The following is a 19,533-nucleotide window of genomic DNA, read 5'->3' as shown; positions in this document are numbered from 1 at the left end:
CTCTTTCGGGTCCAACGTCGTCTTCTTCTTAATTAATATTGATCCTCAACAGAAAGTTTCTTTGTAACTTAACTTATTAAGGAGTAATCTAAAGCTGGAGGAAGAGCGACGAGGACGGCCGTCTCTCTGTCTCTCTGTCTGTCCTCCTCATTCCATCATCATTTTCCATCATCTGCTTTTCAGATCAAACGTCTTTTTCTGTCTCACTGGGAAATTCTCATGTCTCTCCCAGACTGTGCTGTCCCCGTTTGCTTTCTATTTTAGGAGGAAGAAGAAAAAAAAAAAAACAGATTTAAGTCCATATGTCACAGCCAAGATTTCCGAGCCTAAATACCTGTTTTACCTTTCACGCTCCGACTCCAGTCTCTGTACAGTGTGTTCAGTCCTCTGTCATAAAACTGATTTTATTTAGTGGGTGTATCTGCCAGGGACACAAAGTTTTCTTTTTATTAATATTACATAATCTAGGTCTTTTCTGAGTCTTTTCTTTGTCCATCTCTCCCTTCATTTTTTAATGTATTTTTTTTTTTTAGGACTGAGGTTCGGTCTTCGGCCCGAGGCAGAAAATGACACCTTGTGTTCTGTTGGCATATAAAACCTACCGGAGACTGAAGCAGGCTCAGTGTTACAGGAAATGATGCAGCACAGTCCCAGTCCAGTTCCGTGACACAGCAAATGTTGTTTCGGAGGACGACGTGAAGCTCTCTGCAAAAATTTTAAAAAAAAAAGAGAGAACCCATATATTTATGATTTCAAGTGCAACATTTTAAAAGATTGAATTCAGTGTTGATACGTTAGAGAACCGAAGACATCCCAGGTGGTCTCTTTGTCCTTCAGGTTTCATTTGATAACTTTGACTCACCCACCTACCTACCGTCCTTTTCCTCATTACTTGTACTGTCGGACTCTGTTTAACAGTGAACCGTCACAACCCGGTCTTCATTAAGTGATTCTCGCCTCCAGCTCCTGCTGCACCCTCAGCTGTCTCTCTCCGAGTTGCCTCCGCCAGTGTTTCCCTCATTTTCCTGATGATTTAAGGTTTCTGGAAGGTTTTTCTTCCTCCTCTCTGAGAACTCTGGATGGGTTTGGAACCGGGGCGGCCTGCGTAATTACACTGAATCCAACCATTTCAGCTCACGGACTGTTGATATCGAACGACTCTTCAAAAACCCCCGGGTGGCATTCGAAGACGGCGTTTTTGAAACTTTCTTTTCCTACGGTAAATGCACTGGGTCTGGTCGGGGGTTAAAGGAGCGGTCCGGGCTACAGTCGCCAGATGCAAACTACAGTCTCCCGCATGAAAGTCAGATGCAGAAAACCCCCGTCCACCACCTGGACCTCCACACCTGCCTCTCTAGACCACGCCACTTCCCGCGTCCCTGTCAACAGATCCGAATCAAAGACGCAAGCTAACAGTGTGTTGGTCCGTCCCTCAACACCGTCCCCCCTCTGTCTGTGGCTCTCAGCTCCGAGCCCGTCGGTTCCTACTGAAGACGTAAATCTTTAAAGACACCTCAACACCTGCAGACGCCTGCACAGCTGGACACCGTAGTAGTTGGGGACCAGTTTCAGAACAAAACAAAAAATCAATCTCAACTACAGCGCGTGTGTGTGTGTGTGTGTGTGTGTGTGTGTGTGTGTGTGTGTGTGTTCATGGTGATGAAGGAACATGTCACCCAGCGCTGTTGATGTGTTTTAATAGTTAAAACAGTGGACAACAGTGGAGCTCTGTGGCTCAGAGGAATCGGATAGATCAGGCTGTAGACACACACACACACACACACACACACAGTGCTTGTTAATGGGAGACATTCACTGTTGGTTAATAAGTATAACACAGAGTATCACCAGACTTATCCTCTAAACCGGTCTCTGGTGACCGTACGATGGGAGCCAATAATTTCCATTAAGGCCACCGAAGAGAGAAATATTCAACATGCATCGTTGGTAACTTTGCACAAAAGTTCGCAGCAAATGGCCGAACTCGTCTCGTACGTTTCAATGAACCTCTTTTAAATGAGAGCAAAGTCAGAACTAAATGCACTGTTTTCTGGAACTGAACATTTTCCCCCGCAGGATGAGAACCGTGGCCGTAAGCCTCCAAAAACACCGTTATGTTCCCACCACTGACTCAACTCTCACAGTGTCAGCTGGCGCAGCCATCTGTAAAACGCTCTGAACTGCACTAACCTGCTGGTTGGATGAAAAACACAAACTTCGGGTCAGTTTTAATTTGATTACAGCATTTTGGAGAGGAAGTGCCTGGAAATCAGCCCTTGATCACACGGAAAGTGACACGTGTGTGTGTGTGTGTGAGTGTGATCACATTCATGATTGCTTTCGATATGAATCTGCTCAGCACTCGGGCGGCTCATCTGGAGCCCGTCGCTGCCCGCTGAGGTTTTATGTGTCGTGCTCTATCGGAGGCAGCTTCTTGCCGTGTTCACTGGAAGAAAAACCCTTCCTGCCTCTCGCGCGGCGTGAACGAGGTCACGATGAAAAGTTTTTGACTTCAGAGCAGAGATTCACCTCAATGCAAATCTCTGCAGCCGCTCTGAAGCTTTTATCGGGCAGGAAGATCGGCCTAAATGACGTCTAAAAGCAAATGAGTCGCTCTTTGTTCCCGCTCACCTCAGTCTCTCCATTGTCAGCCTCCCCGTTTATCAGAACATGCTCATCAGGACCGAGATGGATAGGGTTTGGTTTTCCTGACTGACGAAGGGGGAACGATCATGTCACACTCCAGCTGGGAGTTTTAACATCACCGCCGTTTCTCTAATGATGCCGAACAGACCCCCCAGCTGCAGAGATACACGACTTAGGAGCCTAATCATGTAGAGCAACAAACTATCGACCTTGTACGATGCTATTAGTGGAGGCCGGTATTAAGAAGCAGTTTCCCAGGATCTGCCAGTGTACGCAAACGTTCTCTTACTCTGCCTGCTTGTATTTCTCAGGACCAGATTGGGCCTTGGGTCGAACTGGGGTGTGGCCTTACGCTGATGGAGGGTATCAGGAGCGACCAGTGTCACGGGAAATAAGGGGCCGCGTTGGACACGACTTGTGGTCAGTGTTCCGGGTTCTTCAGCAGGATACACCTGCTTCCCGCCTGCTGACGTTGTCCTTTTAACTGCGGCTGTCAGTCATCCACGAGGATCTGATTAAACATTGCTGAGAGATTAAACTTTTTTCATGGTGATAAAATGCAGCCACTTCCCCTCACCTTTCAACCCATAATCATGGTCTCTCATTTATTCATTAACCTTTTAATTAGAGCCCAGTGATCCGCTGGATATGTGAATCTATCTTTTTGTTTTTTATTTGTCAAACCCTCAGATGAAGAGTAGAACTGCTTCTTTTTCTGTGGTTCATTTCATTCTATTTTATTTCTGAGGGACCAGGGTGGATATTAAACAGAAATATTACCATCTGATCGGAGTCCTCTCAGAGCTAATTCATCATATTATTCTGTCGGACGAATTTTATTTCGAAAGTTTTTATCCCTAGCGCTGTGCGGCTACCTTTATTTTGACAACCTGACCGGAAGTGTGGCCTATCGTTTCATTCACGCGGCTTGACGCGGCCCCAACTCTCCGCTCGGTGGAAGCATCCTTACGCGCCGCCGCCGCCGGGGAGTCCGGATCGGTAAAGCGAACCCACTGGTCAGGAGAGCCCCCCCCCACTGTCTCTCTCTCTCTCTCTCTCTCTCTCTCTCTCTCTCTCTCACCCCCGCCCCCCTCTCTCTCACACACACACACACACACACACACACACCCCTCTCTCCACCCCCCCCCCCTCTCTCTCTCCAAACTTTGGAGACTTTTGCGCGTCAGGGAGGCGCAGTCCGGATCTTTCGGAAAAGTCGATTCGGAGTCTCTCAAAACTTTCAGCGCGAGAAAAACTTCGAACCGAGAAAAGTTCCCTCAGACTTCGGCGGGGAGGGAGAATGACCCTGCAGGGGGACCGGCTGCCGCTCCAGTGAAACCATGTGAGTCCTCACGCCAGAAAAACCGAAATGTTTTAGCGGAGCCGATGCGGATTAAGTCCACTGGCACCACTCGAGCGTCTCCTTGGATCGTTTTGCGTCGGTGCGAGCGTCCCGAACCATCCGTGGGACACAGACGCCGAGTGCTTCGAGCCAGCGTGTCTCCGGAGACCTCGTCCTCACGGGCGCAGTCTCCGTCCCGCGCAGCGACGCGCTCCAGCGAGCGGATCCCGCTCGGCGCCGCGGCGTTGGAGCCGCTAATGAACTCGCTTACTTCGGTGCAAACGTCGCCGCTTTGCTTGAAATTCGCCGTCAACAGCTGGATGTCCCGTCACGCAGATGTTCCGTGCGCCCGGCCCTGCCCGCGCCCTCGGCGGTGCCAGGACGTGCTAATTACCCAGAAACAGTTGCGACTTTGTGGCCGAGGCGGAGGTTCGGTTTGACTGACGCGTCGTTAATGAGGAAAATCAGCAGAAATGCGTCTTTTTCTGGCTTCGCCTCCGGCCCCGGAGCTGAACCCTCCGCTGGAAAAATGAAAGGAGAAGCGAAAAACAAGCGGTTTTCCGTGATGCTGCTGGCCGCCTATAGCTGCGTATGTTTACAATCTGTCTCCGCCGTACGAGCAGAGCTACGCGGAGACAGAAGGGAAGGGGGGCAGAGGCGTTGGTAGGACCGGGATCATTAGGGACAACAGCAGCGGAGAGATGGTGGATGACCACCGCAAACCTGCGGCAGCCTAGATATGGCAGGAGGATCATAGGAAAGTCCCTGTAGTCAGGGCTGGAGCCAGAATGCAGGGTCCCCCAGAACCCCCCGCTGGCGAAACCCCAAAGAGAAAATCTGGTAAAAAGCATTTCCCCTGCGTTAAGGTTAAAATATTCTGTAGAAAGTTTTCTTCACCCCGCCAGGAATGGAAATCAGATTTCATCTATTTTTCTCTGTTAGCTTTTACTTGGCAGGGACACTAGACAGGAGGAGGCAAAGCCACAGATCAAACCGTGTGAATCTGGTTCGGCTTCTCAAATTTAGGTTAAAGCAACAAATAAATGGAGCAGAATCAGGAGGGAAAAAAACAGACAAGTCGAAACAACCTGTGTGTGTGTGTGTGTGTGCGCCAAACGAGTCCAAAACTCATTCGGTGTTCACACCCGTGTTGTTGTTTAAACCGCTGCTCGACTTGTGTGTTGAAGCTCTGCTCGTAGGAATGCTGGGACGTGACGGGAATCAGCTGATTAATCAGTGAGTCCGTCGACGGAAAAGTCGATTGATCACTCAGATGAGTGATCAATGGCTCGAGTCATCTGTGGAGTGAAAAAGCTGAATACCTGACGGCTCCGGCTTCTCCAAAGGAAAACTGAGTGTCTCTGGGTTTTAGACCGGGGGTCGGACATTTGCAGACATTTTTCTCTGCGAGGTGACATTTTAAAGTTGAAAGCGTTTATCAGTTAATCAAGGTAAAAACCACAGACGAATTATTCAGTTGCAGCTGTAGACGAAGGCGGGAAAGGCGTGTTTCGGACTGAACGTGATAAAAGGGTCCATGACCGATCCGATAGCGTCGTTAAAGTGGCACCGTAACACTCAGAGGTCACCGCTGGAGCGTTGCAGGGTGATTTTCTGTAGACGACAGAAAGTAGAAGTCACTGTAGGAGCCTCCCAGAATAAACACATCAGCCGACAGTTTGCATACTAACAGACGTCCTGTAGGAATTCATTCAACTATATGATCATCGTGGAGGCTGCGGTCTCTGGGGCTGCTGAACCGGGTTGTAATGTGTATTTTGTCTGGGGGCGGGGGGTCAAGGACACAGTTCGGAGACCTTTTCCCTAATTTGACCCCCTCTAGTGAGCCCCTAAAAATCGTCTCAGTAAATTTGGGTCAGCAACTCGTGCGCACAACAATCTCAAATTCACCAGAAAGTCACCAGATCTCAGGCTGACGGAAGCTGTTTCTGCTCCGCGATGTCCAGACGGGTCAAGTTAGAACCACAAAGTCGGCAAAGGTTAGAGACACCGCAGGGGATCTGAGGCTGTGCGGAATTACTAATATGAATATTTTACCTAGAAACGAGGATAAAGGTATCTGTCTGACTGTTAATGTGGAGAAAACCCCATTAGAACAACGTGTTTTAACGAGACCGCGTGGGATCCTCGGGGTTCGTCTTGATCGAGGTCTGACTCTATCAAAGACAGTGTTGTTCGAGGTGGACTCTGCCACTGCCAGCTATTACACAACCCGTGAAGGCGAAACGCCCAGAAAACATGTTGTGTGTCCCAGAAGGTGAAGGTTTGAACAGGCTGTCTTTAAGAAGAGGGGCAAGGTGACGGCGAATGACATCCTGCTGACAGGAAGTGTGTGTGTGTGTGTGTGTGTGTGTGTGTGTGTGTGTGTGTGTGTGTGGACTGACTGCCCTGAAACCTGGAGATGGTTTACAGGTGCAGGTTTAGCTGATAAAGACGTAGAAGCCGTTTGACACATAAAGCAAAGGCGAGAAAAACAAGAAGACAAAACGGGGGAGGTGAAGGTCTGAGAGTCAGGTGGTGCCGAGAGGAATGTGGTTTAATTAAGTCAAAGGGAGAAGATTGGATCTCTCCACCCGCGGGGTTAGTTTGATGCCGGGGATAAGAAGGAGACGTTCCCCTCATTCTCCCTGTCAGTCAGCAAAGCCTTCAGACGGGGGAATCAGCCCAAACTCAAAACCGCGTGAGGTGAGACGTTCTGTGCAGAAACCCACTCTTGTTTCCGGCGAGAGCACGAATGTATAGAGAAGAGCATCACTAACTAACACACACACACTCGCGGATTTGACCTGTTGATGCCATCCTGTGTCCTGAGAACTGTGGATACACACAACTAAACGGTTCACAAGTGCTGCTTGGATGATGCCAGCGTGTTTTTAACGGCCGCAGAAGGTTTGTGGGAAGGTGGCTGGAGTCGAGGTGGACTCTTAGATCAGGGGCGAGGGTTTGCGTCCTGCATGCTCAGTCCACCAACGCTCTAAATGAACATTTTGCAGATATGTTCCTTAAAAATGTTTCCTTACGAAGTGTGTTAAAGAAACATGATCCGGGCGGCCCAACCCAAGGCCCATGTACCAGCTTGTCCCAGAGCTGTCAACCAGAGCTTAAGATGACCAGAGGTCAGGGGAAGTTCTCCGCACAGCCAAGTAATTCATCACGTTCTTTCTCGCATGTTCTCAGAAAGAATAACAGCTACATGATTGAGGGAAGCAGAGGTAAGAGATGACTGATTTTATCTACTTGAGCTTCAAAGAGAGTTTCAAAAATCTGCTAAGTGTTTGCAGACTTTAACCTATTTAGCGTTTGTGGTAAGTTCATTTCTTGGTCAAACCTAATACGGGACCGACTGGTCACAGGCCTTGAGAATCTGTGGCTCCAGGCAGCGAGTCTTGCTCTCACGATGTAGACCAGTGATGTTGACGAATCCGTGCGATGTAGGTACAAGCTGAACATATAGTTGTGCCAACATTTTTGTTGTTTCTTTGCTTTGTACGATATCAGCAAACAAGGACGTTACGGTCAAGGTTTGGGAGATAACCCATGACCGAGGGACAGGGAGCGGTGGTCGCCTAAAACGCTTGGTGAAGGGCAGAGAAAGGTGAGGAGGGTAGGCCTCAAAGCGAACAGTTCACACAACAAGTCGTCCAGACTTGTTTATGTCTGTTCTGACTGCCCACACTCCGGGACGGTTGGAGATGGCCACCGTCGCAGAGAGGGACAGGTTGTGATGAACTGTTCGAATGAGGATAACGGCTGCACACCTTTGGACAGACGATCGTGGCGCCGCAGGTGGTTGTTCACATGAAAAATGGCAGAAGTGGTTGTGACAGGGAGAAGTTCGAGCCTCCCCGGCTTTCTCACCTCCACCCAGCTGGTATGTCTGAAACCCTTTGACCGTCCAAACAGCAGTTTGTCGTCAGTGTAGCTGTAACGCCCGGTGTCTTTTCTATCTAAATACTCAGTAGCAGTTTTGGAAATGTTTTACTTTCACACCAGTAACTTGTGAAGGTGAAAGGAAACGTGGATGACGTTGATTCAGTGAAAAGAAACATTGAATATGGTTTGTCTTGTCTCTACTTCTCCCGCTCTCATTAACACTTTATGAAAAAAGCTTTTCTACTTGTAAAGGAGGACATGGCAGAAAGGCTTTGAGAAGCACTGCTGCAGAGATCCACGTCAGGGTCCTTTTTCCTGCATCCAAAGGTGGATTTTTTCAGTTGTTATGGTGTGAAAGCCCGAACGTAACTGTGTGATCCAGGACTTCTGGACACAAAATGTCTGACTCGAGGCGGAGGGTTTGCAGGCTGCCGTCCAGCCCCACAGACGCATGAATCACTCTCTTTATGTGGTCGTGTCCGCAGCCTTGTTCGCTGACCTCGCTCCACTTGTCATTCACTCCCATTTCCATACTGGAGATGGAGGCGGGAGGAGGGGAAACAAGGAAACGGGACACATGACTTGACAAAGAGGCGAGTTTTCTTTAATGTCAGGAGCTGCATGAATTTGCGGCGCCGGGCAGCACAGAGCCGCACGAAGAAATTAAATCAAATTCTCTTCTCTCAGCTTTAAATATTTATGATGCAGACACTGTGTTCCCAAGTATCAGAAGGGTTGAATTCACACAAAGTGACATAAAAAAACAAAACTTTAAATTAAAAGTTCAGCAGGTCTCATACATCCCTCCTCGGCCTTCATCTCTTTTCACTTTCTGTTTCTCCGACTTGTCCTAATTCAAATTCAGCTTGTGTTAATAATTCATGGCTTCGATCGGACAAATACAGAGTCCATGTACAGCGGTCTAACGCACTGCCGGGGTACTCCGCTGTCCTGGGGACAAAGACGGATGACGTCCTCTTCTGTCGCAGGTTTTAGGAGCTTAAGATAAACCAGACGAACACTGGGAATGAAAGACGCTCTGTTTTACTCCAGCCACCACTCTGGCAGGTCAGTCTGCGCCATTAAACCGGCCGGTGGATGGGCCGGTTAAACCGTCGGTTTACCTGAAGTTGGGGCGGGGGGACGCCATTTTGCTTACTCCATGCTTTGAGCAGCAAATCGCAGCTCATTTATGTTGCTCTAAATACAAAGTCCAGCTGAGGCTGAAGGGAATGCCATTAGTTTTGAAGGTGTTTGGTCATAAACTAAAGTATTAAAATGGAATAAATAAAATGTTCTGACTTGATGACGGCGTTAGATGAAAAGAATGTCTGAACCGGTGTTCATGGAAACCCATCCAGCAGCTGTCGAGCTATTCCACTCTGGACCAACGTGGTGGCTCAGCTGACCTGGTTCAAGATTACTGTCAAGTTTCAGTTTCTAGTCTTAACAGTCAAGTAAGATCATCAATCACATTTGTGAAGCTGTATCCAGCTTAAACTATTGATCTTTAAAAATGAAATCTACCTTTTTGTCGAACAAATCGATCAGTAGACCGATCGTTTCAGCGCAGCAGTGGTTAAAATCTTCCACGTAAACTTTAATCTCTAGGCGAAAAATGTCAAAAACCAGCAGCTGAATGAAAGTCAATGATATTCGCAAAGTCCTCCCACACCTGAAGCCCCTTCGGTGTGTCATTACCAGTGTGGTACGGCTTGATGCTGCAACTCTGAATCTAAAGGAGGAGTTGGGTTCATGTTCTCACTCCGCTGCCGCTCTGATGGCTGCCAGTCTATTTTTATGGCTTCGACATTACACAGCTGTCAGTTCTCTGTGTTTTACAGTCTGTTGACAACAGTGACAGCTAAATATGTTAAAGCGAAGTCAGCCAAAGTCGCGGCGGGCCAACAGAAATACCAAATACGTTGTTTAGATTTGGTTCACTGTGGGACTGAAAGTCGGTGGTTTGAGGGGAAATCTGTCAGAGCAGAGGAGATTGTACACAGATGATGTCTTTTTCCCTGCTTAGAAATACTCTTATTTTGATATTGTCTGGATGATTTGACCTCTGACCCTTGGCCTTTTAACTGCTGGTGATTTTTAATGCGCCTAAATCATGGTGCTGAAGTCCCATCTGATGTTGCATTGACTAAAATGTCAAAATGGAGCTTCTACTGGGTTGAAAGTAGCATATTCTCATCAAATCTGTGGAAGAGTTTCTGAATCCTAATCTTGTCTCTGAGTTCTCAGTGACCCGTGGTGTCTGACTGTCCAACATTCAGGTCCCTTCAACACCTGAATGTAATTAACATAGAATGAACTCTCAGCCCAGACCGCAGAGACCACACTGCTGATGTCCAGTGACTTTCACCACTTGTTTATTTACAGTTTCGTTAAGTGGGGGGCTAAGATCGGCATCGGGGTGGATGCCAAGTTAAACCAAGCACGACCGGGAACTGCCGTCGACACGGCCAATTCATCAGTTCAGGAAAAAGCACTTAGAACACAACTGATCAGGGGTAAAGCTCTGTATGAAATATTACACCATTTACGTAATAGTAAAGTGAGAATTATTGAACCCCAATGGACTCACTTTATCCCTCGACGCAACATAAAAAATATAGTGGTCACCCCCCTGAGGCCGTTGACTATCTGGTGCACTATATTCACGGTCAGTCATTTAATTCGAGTGTCTGAATCCTGGGTGTAAATTTCTGCTCTGAGGAGAGAGAAGCTGACAAATCCCCACGATGGAAGGAAAACAGTAGCGTCCACGGCTCGGTGTTCAGAGGGGACCGCAGACGCGTCAACAAACTGCCGGCGGGACGCCACAGGTGGCAGCTACATCCACATAAAATCCCGTGTTAACGATAATGCAGGTGGTTCAGCTCATTTTGCAGGATCTATACACCGTTTATTTGTATCCGGTGTCACTCGGCAACGAGCTGCGATAAGTCGGTAACACAACAGTAGAAGCCCCTTCAGACGTTTTATCCAGTGTGACTACACGGTCGGCGCTGGAGCTAAATACTTTGGAACAAGGCAGAATAAGGACTGTTGTCCCTCGTCTTCCCATTCGGCCGATATTGCATGTGTACAGCTTTCTGTCTTTTTTGGGACCATGAACATTAGTCATATGATTGGCATGAAACTAAATTACCAATCTGGGTCTTCTAGACGTGTCAAATTTTTTGGACCGAGTAGATCAAACAGTCATTTCAGGTTGTGCTGAAATCTGCTCAGCTCTCCCGAGCCGGGAGGCGTCGATTGTTGCAGTCGTCCTTGTCGCGACTGGACGTCTCGTCTGCTTGACTGAGCTATAGCATCACTGGTAACCCCTGATCGCCGCCGGAGCTTGTGTTTGGTATCAGCTCCTGAGCAGAGCCCAAATTTAGGTCCAGGCGAACTGTGGAAGCAAAGGCAGAAAAATGGCTACACATTACGTTACATTAGGTTCCTGCAGCCAAGAGCTAGTCCAGGCTGAACGGAGCCGGTCGGGGTTAATGCATCTACCTGGTTTCCTCCAGTTGACCTAAATCAACCAAAACCGGGCCACATCGGCCCTCGACCTTTCACCAGTATTTATCTCAGTGTTTGTGCTGCGGTGTTAAATAAGCTCATTGTTCTTAAGAGCAGCTTGAGCTGCCAAACACAAAATGTTTACGGTCATCGGCCTCTTAAAGTTCCCCGTGAGCCTCGTGTGGAAGTGAGATGTTAATTCAGGTCTTTCAGGTCCGCGCTCCCTTGAAAAGGGGGATAAAGCAAGGTTTGTTATTCTTCACCAAACAAATGCGAGCTGAACTGCCAAGAACAATAAATATGTTGGAGCTTTTTTCCCGCTCATAGTGGTGAAGCTGGACCAGCGCTGGTTTTTACAGGCTGATGCAGATACTGGTGCTCCTGGGACGGAGCCCGTCCAAAGCGGATGTTTCAAGATAATGTTAAGTCTTCTTGAAAAAGAAAACAGATTCCAACTTTTTCCACCACATTTTTGGATGTAAAAGCTTGAAAACTCACGGCACAGTTATCCTGAACGTAACTTGAATATAAAATGAATACTCTGTATAGAAAATATGATAAATAACTGACAATGAACCGTTACAGGACTCAACTATGACAAAATACAGAGCTTCCCCGTCTTTTGAAGATCTCTGTTTTTCTGAAGAATTGAGCTGTTGTTTGCTCCGAAGGCCTCTCTTTCCTCCGGTAGACTTTTGGGGCCTTGCGGTGGTGAACCATCGTGACCCATAGACGACAGGCTTCCTCCACCTTTTGTTTTAATCTCTGGCGAGCAGATAAGAGGGTCCAGACCTCACCTCCGTCAAAACAAGCAGAGACGAACTGCGGTGTCAGGCGGCTGGCAGCCATTGTCGTGCCAGGTGTCAGTCCCTTCAAAATGTCTGCCTGTGTGTGTGTGTGTGTGTGTGTGTGTGTGTGTGTGTGTGTGTGTGTGTGTGTGTGTGTGTGTGTGTGTGTGTGTGTGTGTGTGTGTGTGTGTGTGTGTGTGTGTGTGTGTGTGTGTGTGTGTGTGTGTGTGTGTGTGTGTGTGTGATGATGATGTTTGTGTGTGTTAGTTTTTGTCTATGTCAGGTGTGTTGGATTTCCCAGGCAGTCCGACGTAATGTCTCAAATGTCAGCATACGGATGTAGACGAATTATTTTATTATTCTCACTTAGATTCCTGCTTGATGCCAATTCACAACACCTAAAGCAAGAAAAACAAGAAAAGTCAATTACATTTTTTTCCTAATGACGACTCCTCTCATCGGCGTGTTGAGGGTCATGCGTCTGTCGCCTGGTAACCGCATCATCCTCGCTTGATGCAGCACTTTGATTGGCCCTCCTGGGGCGGTACCCTCTGGCGCTGCAAACGCACACTTCAGGAAGGCGTAGGTGGTACCCAGTGTGTGATCCCTGGTCACCTGATTAATCCGCAGCTAGTGGGCATAACACACACACACACACACACACAGGTTTATATCCATGACCTTCCAACATCAGCAAACTACAGTTAAACGTAAGTGTTAAAATACACAGTGTATTTCTGTTCCTGTGGGGGGGGGTAAACCGGGTGGAGGTTGGTTCATGTTGATTTTTACGTTGATTATTCTAGAAAACAAAAAATGATTTCAAAAACGGTTCAGCCCAGAAAAATACAGGTTTTGTCCCCAGACGTGTCCCGGGACCTTACAGACACTGATGTCGAGAGCTCGAGGTGACGACTTGCCCGTCAGCCTGTGTCCTGTAACGTCTTCTAGAGTCAACAAGCTACATCACACCCCCGGTCTGAGAACCACGAGACACAAGAGACACAAGACCGGCTCCTCTCCGTCCTCGTCTCGTACACCTCAACGGGCTCGTGTTGTTCTTTGTTGCACTGACTCCTGTGTCCTCCCTCTGGTTCTTCAGGGAGTCCAGTACAGGTGGCAGAGGGGGAGGAAGGTGGAGGCTCCGTCACGTCGTCCCAGTCGTGCTGCTGTGGATGACTCTGCACAAGCACGGTAGGATCCTCACTCTCCCGCCACGTTGGTTTCTTCGTTTGATCTCACGCATGTGCTTTGTCTCCAACTGACCAATTAATCCGACGGGAGAAAAGACAACTGAGTTGCTCTCACAGCTGTCAAACCGACAAAGAGGAGTCAATACGTCAGAGCAGGGTCGAGACTTTTGTTTCGCCTTCTCTGAAAATCTTGTCTCACATCGACGGCTGCTTCTACAGCTTCTAACCGCGTGAAATGTTTCAAATCCTAAACTTCAATCGATGAAGCGAGAAGCTTGGATGTAGCAAACGTTCGAAGCGTGCCGGCGTTCAATGCTGCTAACGGCTAACTCGTCCGAACCTGCTGTACGTCACAGTTTAATCAAGCAGCTGGAGACCTCAGAGGAGTTTAGCTTGTGGTGAAACTGACTGCAGGTCAGATGCTCATCTCCAAACGCTGCCGCTGGAAAGCAGCTTCATGCAGCTGCTCTGACTCGCCGTTTGTCCATCGTTATGACATAAAACGTAATCCAGAAGGATCACAATGGAGCCATTGTGTGTGGGGCTTGTGGGTCCGTCAGTGTGTGTGAGTATTAGTGTGTTTCCAGGGTAAACAACTTTTGTACTCCTGTCCTTGTGAGGGCAAGTTTGAGTGTCCGATCTTAAGAGGGAGGACGTTTTTGGGGATCTCAGGATATTTTATGACTGTGAAAGCTTTTTTTTTTTAAGTGAGGGTATTTTTAGAGAATCTGGACGTTTTTTAAAAGCAAGGACATTTTTGGAGCGTTAGAGTTAGGACATTTTGTCCAGAACCAAGAAGAGTTTTCACTTTGAAAGTCAGGACTTCTTCGGAAACAGTGAACATATTTGTTTAATGGGAGCTTTTCTGGAAAGTTGGGACATTTATATGAAGCAAGGACTTTTTTTTGAAAGTTAGGATGTTTCATGGAAAGTGAAGACGTTTTTTAAGCGAGGACATTTTTAGGAGCTGAGGACTTTTTGAGGACGTAAGGACGTTTTAGCAAATCGAGAACATTTTTGGAAAGTGAAGACATTATATGATATTGAGGACATTTTTAGGAAGCGAACACTTTTTTCAAAGAAATACATTTTTTTTTAAATTGTGGACATTTTTCTTAAAATGACACTATTGAAAATAGAACTTTATTTTTGAAGGTGGGGTCATTTTTTAGGAAATGAGGGCCTTTATTGGAAAGTTAGGACATTTGTGGAGAGTGAGGATATTTGTCAAAAAGAAGGACATTTTTTGGAAAATGAAGACATATTTTTAAAGTTAGGACATTTTTGGAGAGTGAAGACATTTTTTTAAAGTTAGGACATTTTTGGAAAGTTTTAGAAAGTGGGGACATTCTTGCTCGGTCTGCAGTAATGAGTCCCCTCAGAGTTGGGGTTAGACATGGGGCAGGGGCTAGGGACTCTTCTATGTCTTCACAAGTATGGTATACAAACGTGTTTTTGTGTGTGTGTGTGGAAACAGGACCCAATGTGCTTTGGACGGACAAACAACACGCACACACACACACACACACACTCTCAGCCAATATTAATCACCATTCTGCAGTCGGAGCTCCAAGTCAAGCAACCACCACAGAAACCTGTCGCTAGTTGCGTTCATATTTCCTCGGAAGTAAACAGCTGCGAGAGCAACATACAGAAAAGTGAAAAATAAAACATGGTAATGTAATGAAATCATCTGTGGCCCTCAGCGCGAAGCCGAACGTGGCTGGAAATGAGTTATGAACAATTAAGCGTAATGACTTTAGCGTCCAAAGTCAGTTCCATTCAACACGTGGGGCTACTGAGACATCTAGTGCTCTAATTGACATTGAACCCGAAGGAGAGCGTTTTCCTCTATTTAAAGTGACCGTGAAGCTTGATCGGGCACATTGTGAGAGAGCCCATGCTAGTTGTTATAATCACATTATTTTATATTTGAAATGCAGAAAGTTGAACGCTTTACGGGGCAAATATAAAATTAAATGTCATTTTCCAATGTTTACCCAGCGCTTTCTAGCAAAGTGCTCTCCTTAATGTCATTTCACAGGGAGAATGGTTTTTATGTCTTTTGGCAGAGCACAGCGGATAATCTGAAATGATTTGAGCACAGCTCTAGCGCTGTTGAAGTCTTTCATTTTCTCGCTGACATCCATGATTTTTCCCTCATTCCTGTTGAGTTTTTTGTTTTGTTTTTCATTCGCCATGTTTTCCATGTTGTGTATTTCTGCTGTTGGGTAAAAATGTTGCATTTCTTGGTTGAAGAGAAAGTTGAGGGATCTTGGTTTTGCGGTTTCCTCGTGAAAAAACCATTGGCAACATGAACGATCCTTCAAACCTGTTGAAAAGCCCTTTGTGTACTTTTCAAGACTCATTTGAAAACCAGTATCGTCAAGTCCTGGGAAACAAGGGTCCCTCAGAGATGCAGCCTTTTCATCTGACAGCAGTGATTTATATGATTTCCATCTTTCATTTGTGTCTTTTTCTTCCTCCCATGTTTCCACCTTCCATTCACTTGTTTCTTCTTCGCCTCATCCCACTTTGTTCTTCCTCATATTTTCCATCTCCTGTGCCTGAGCATGCCTCGTTTTCTTCATGCTTCCATTAACAAAACCACTTGTCATGTTGCAGAAAAAGGCACAACTCTCAACGCTTCATGAAATCTGCAGCCCGATATCATTCCCATCTGGTTTCTCCTTCGGTCATTAAGTGCTTTTACTCCGGAGCCGCGCTGAAACATTTGCAGTTCATCACAGAAATCACGCTTCAATGCCTCGATTCTTCGATTCATTCATTCCAAATATTGTCAGACATCATTCATCCTTTCACGTCCACATACATCAGTTCTGCTTCCATCTACAGTTCTTTTGTCACAGAAGTCTGTCAGTGGTGTGCTTTCAGTTTCGTGTTTGGTGTATTCTTCTTTCTCCAGTGAATAAAAGGCCGAATGTAAAGACTGCAGCGTCACGTCGGAGCACATTCTGGCGTTGCGTAGTTCCTGGGCCGTAATGTGGTGGTGGAGTTAAAAGGTTTCAGAAAATCTCTCGCTATTAATGTTACACTTCGCTACAGCAGCTGCTGGATCATTCATTTGCTTGTCGGCTTGATCGTTCCATCAGTTCACCAATTAAATGTTCATTCAGTCATTTCTTCATTTGTGAGCTCATTAGTTGTTTGATCAGTCACTTCCCTTTTGGTTAAGTTGTGACCTCCGCCAAGGACGTTATGTTTCCACCCGTGTCTGTTGGTTTGTTGGTTTATTTGTCGGCAGGATTGGGCAAAAACTACGGAACCGATTTGCACCAAACGTGGTGGAGGGACAGGACGTGGTCCAGGGAAGAACCCTTTAAATTTTGGGGCAGATCCGGATCATTTACTATGAATTTGAATTTTTTCCTCTGAAGTCTGGTGAATGTTGTTTGACATCGGCCTTGGCCGAGGAGCACATTTCCTAGTTTGATCTTGTATCGGTTGCATCAATTGATTTGCTTGTTGATTGTTCATTTGATTGACCTTTCATTTCTTTCGGTCGATTGTCCATTTGTTCGATTGATCTGTTGATCATTAGATGAGTCAGTCATTTATTTCTTGATTAATTTGTTTGTTTGTTCATTTATGATTTTAATCAGTCGATTGTTCGCTCGTTTGTTTGTTTGACCGAGTGTTCATTCAATGGCTTGTTTGGTCTTTCATGCATTGAAATGATCAATTGTTCACTCAATTGATCGGTCATTTGATCGGTTATTTGTTTGTTTGCACAATCATTCATTTGTTGGATCAGTTGTTCAGTCAGTTGATTGCTGACTCATTTGTACATTGGCTTGTTTATTCTTATATTTTGAACCACGAATCCTCTGTTGGGAAGAAAAAATCCTTGAAGGATTGTACTCGTGTGTGTGCGTGTGTGTGTGTGTGTGTGTGTGTGTGTGTGTGTGTGTGTGTGTGTGTGTGTGTGTGTGTGTGTGTGTGTGTTGCAGGGCGGTCCCAACAAACTGATGATGTCATGGTGGTGTCAATGTGTCAGTGGGTCTTTTTTGAAAGTGAAAATTGCAGAAAGTTGGTTTTTAATCGAAAAAAATCTAAAAACTCGTTTGAGATTCATAACAGCAAGTTTTGGCCTGAGGAAGTGAAAATGTACCAAATGCAGCATGATCTCACACACACACACACACACACACACACACACACACACACACACACACACACACACACAGTAATTTAATGTGTAGAGTTTCATTAAGTGTTTCATTAAAGATTTATTTTCAAGCCAACTGACTCGCTCTGTCTCTGCCAGAAGTATGTGGACACCCAAACATTCCAGCCATAGATGCCACGTTCATTACTGCGCTGCTCCAACAGCCTCCGCTAGTCTGGTTTCAGTCTCTCCGGGTCCAACACGGACGCTGGGTTATCAGGTCCGGCTCTCAGTCCGTGTCTCCAGCTCATCCCAAGGGTGCTGGATGGGGTTGAGGTCAGGGCTCCGTGCAGACCAGTCAACTTCTTCCACGCCAGGAAACCTGGGAAACCACTTCTTCGCGGAGCTGGCTTTGTGTATCGCGGCCAAAAGTGAGTGGACACCCTGCTCCAGCAGTGTGTCCACTCACTTTTGGCCGCACACTGTGTTGCGTTTTCCCTTAATAGCAGCGCTACGATCGGAGACCGGGGTAGAGAAAGTAGCGAGGGAAGAAAGAGACAGAAGGCAGAGCGAGATCTTGGCTGCCGGGATTTTCCACATTTATGCCAATATTGCTCATTAAATCGAAAAATTAAAACTCCAACAGAAAGTGAGAGAGAGAGGGAGAAAGCGTGTGTGTGTGTGTGTGTGTGTGTGTTTAATGTATTTTCCATACCCTACCAGCAGCCTCAGGCCAAACCGAGCGGTTCACACACACTCGTAAAGTTCCCAGCAGTACTAAACCACAGCACACACACACACACACACACACACACACACACACACACAGAGGTTGGTGAGCATGCTCTGCTTCTGGTGACAAGAACATGACCCATATATGTATTGGTGTGTGTGTGTGTGTGTGTGTGTGTGTGTGTGTGTGTGTGTGTGTGTGTGTGTGTGTGTGTGTGTGTGTGTGTGTGTGTGTGTGTGTGTGTGTGTGTGTGTGTGTTGCTGACCAGCAGATAAAACTGAAGGTTTGAACGGTACAAGACCAGGAAACTGTAAACGTTTCAGTGTGATGAGAGAGAGAGGGAGAGAGAGAGAGGGAGAGAGAGAGAGAGAGAGAGGGGAGAGGGGGAGAGGGAGAGAGAGAGAGAGAGAGAGAGAGAGAGAGAGAGAGAGGGTTTCTGACGTCACAAATAGCGAGTGGATGGTTGTCAGCGCATGGTGTCACCTGGTAACCAAGAAATGACAGTAGAGGAATGAGAATGTGTTTGAGGAACAGAGTCACCGTTAGTTCAGTTTTACACTGTCAAAATGTCCCACTCTCATCGCGGTCGAACTTAAGGGACGGGAAAACAAACATGGGCCGATATTTGGTATCTGACCGTTCAAACCTTCAGGTGCCTCCGTATCGGCCGGTCGTCACATCGGCCATGTTTAGTTTGACGCGCAGAGTCCGGCGGCCTTTTCATTTTGTCCCGATACAGGGCAAAACGTCGAGGGCGAGCTGGTGTCCCCTTCAGTGTCGTGTCCATTTTCACACCGGAGCTTCGGTGTGCTGCCGACGATAACGGAACTCTAGTCTCTGACCGGATGCAGTTTGCTCTCTCGTCTAGAGCCCGGCTGCGTCTGTTAACTGGCGCTGGCGGCTGGAACCCGTAAATGGTTGATATCAACCTTCAAAAAGATGGATCTAAAATACAGTGGGTTGCATTTAGACCACGAGGAATTACTTCCATCCTCTGACAGTTTTCCGTTCTGTGGTTTTCAAGCACCGGTACGGTGCAGCCAGTGCAGCGTGAGAAAGAAACATCCTGCCGCCACACACGGACGCACACCTGTGATTTCACTGCGCTTGTACATAAAAATGAATTTGTTGGTCAGGGAGCACGAAGAGTGGTAACGAACCAGACTCCCCATCACGGATACAAGTCAGGAAAAATGGATTAACTGGGCTTCAGATGATCCTTTTATTTATGGTCATTTATCCTGATGTTTGGCAGCTTTGGTCTCTCAGTACTTTTTTTTATTTTTATT

At 46.8% G+C, this 19,533-nt stretch overlaps 1 protein-coding gene across 8 annotated transcripts in view; it reads left to right on the top strand.

Annotated features, from left to right (window-relative positions):
- The first annotated feature begins 3,821 nt into the window (after nucleotides 1-3,821).
- The window catches only part of adgrg6 (adhesion G protein-coupled receptor G6), a 101,200-nt gene continuing 85,488 nt past the window's right edge, over nucleotides 3,822-19,533 (top strand). For all 8 annotated transcript variants that reach the window (XM_040125075.1, XM_040125079.1, XM_040125072.1 and 5 more), the window contains exons 1-2: nucleotides 3,822-3,988; nucleotides 13,292-13,383. In XM_040125075.1, coding sequence (XP_039981009.1) covers nucleotides 3,987-3,988; nucleotides 13,292-13,383 — 94 coding nt within the window. In that variant the 5' untranslated portion in view covers nucleotides 3,822-3,986. The remainder of the gene's footprint in view (nucleotides 3,989-13,291; nucleotides 13,384-19,533) is intronic.

Source organism: Xiphias gladius, chromosome 4 (genome assembly GCF_016859285.1).
Source record: "Xiphias gladius isolate SHS-SW01 ecotype Sanya breed wild chromosome 4, ASM1685928v1, whole genome shotgun sequence".
Classification (NCBI taxonomy): Eukaryota; Metazoa; Chordata; class Actinopteri; order Istiophoriformes; family Xiphiidae; genus Xiphias; species Xiphias gladius.
The sequence above is the reverse complement of the archived record's forward strand: the minus strand, read 5'-3'. Positions and strand labels throughout refer to the sequence as shown.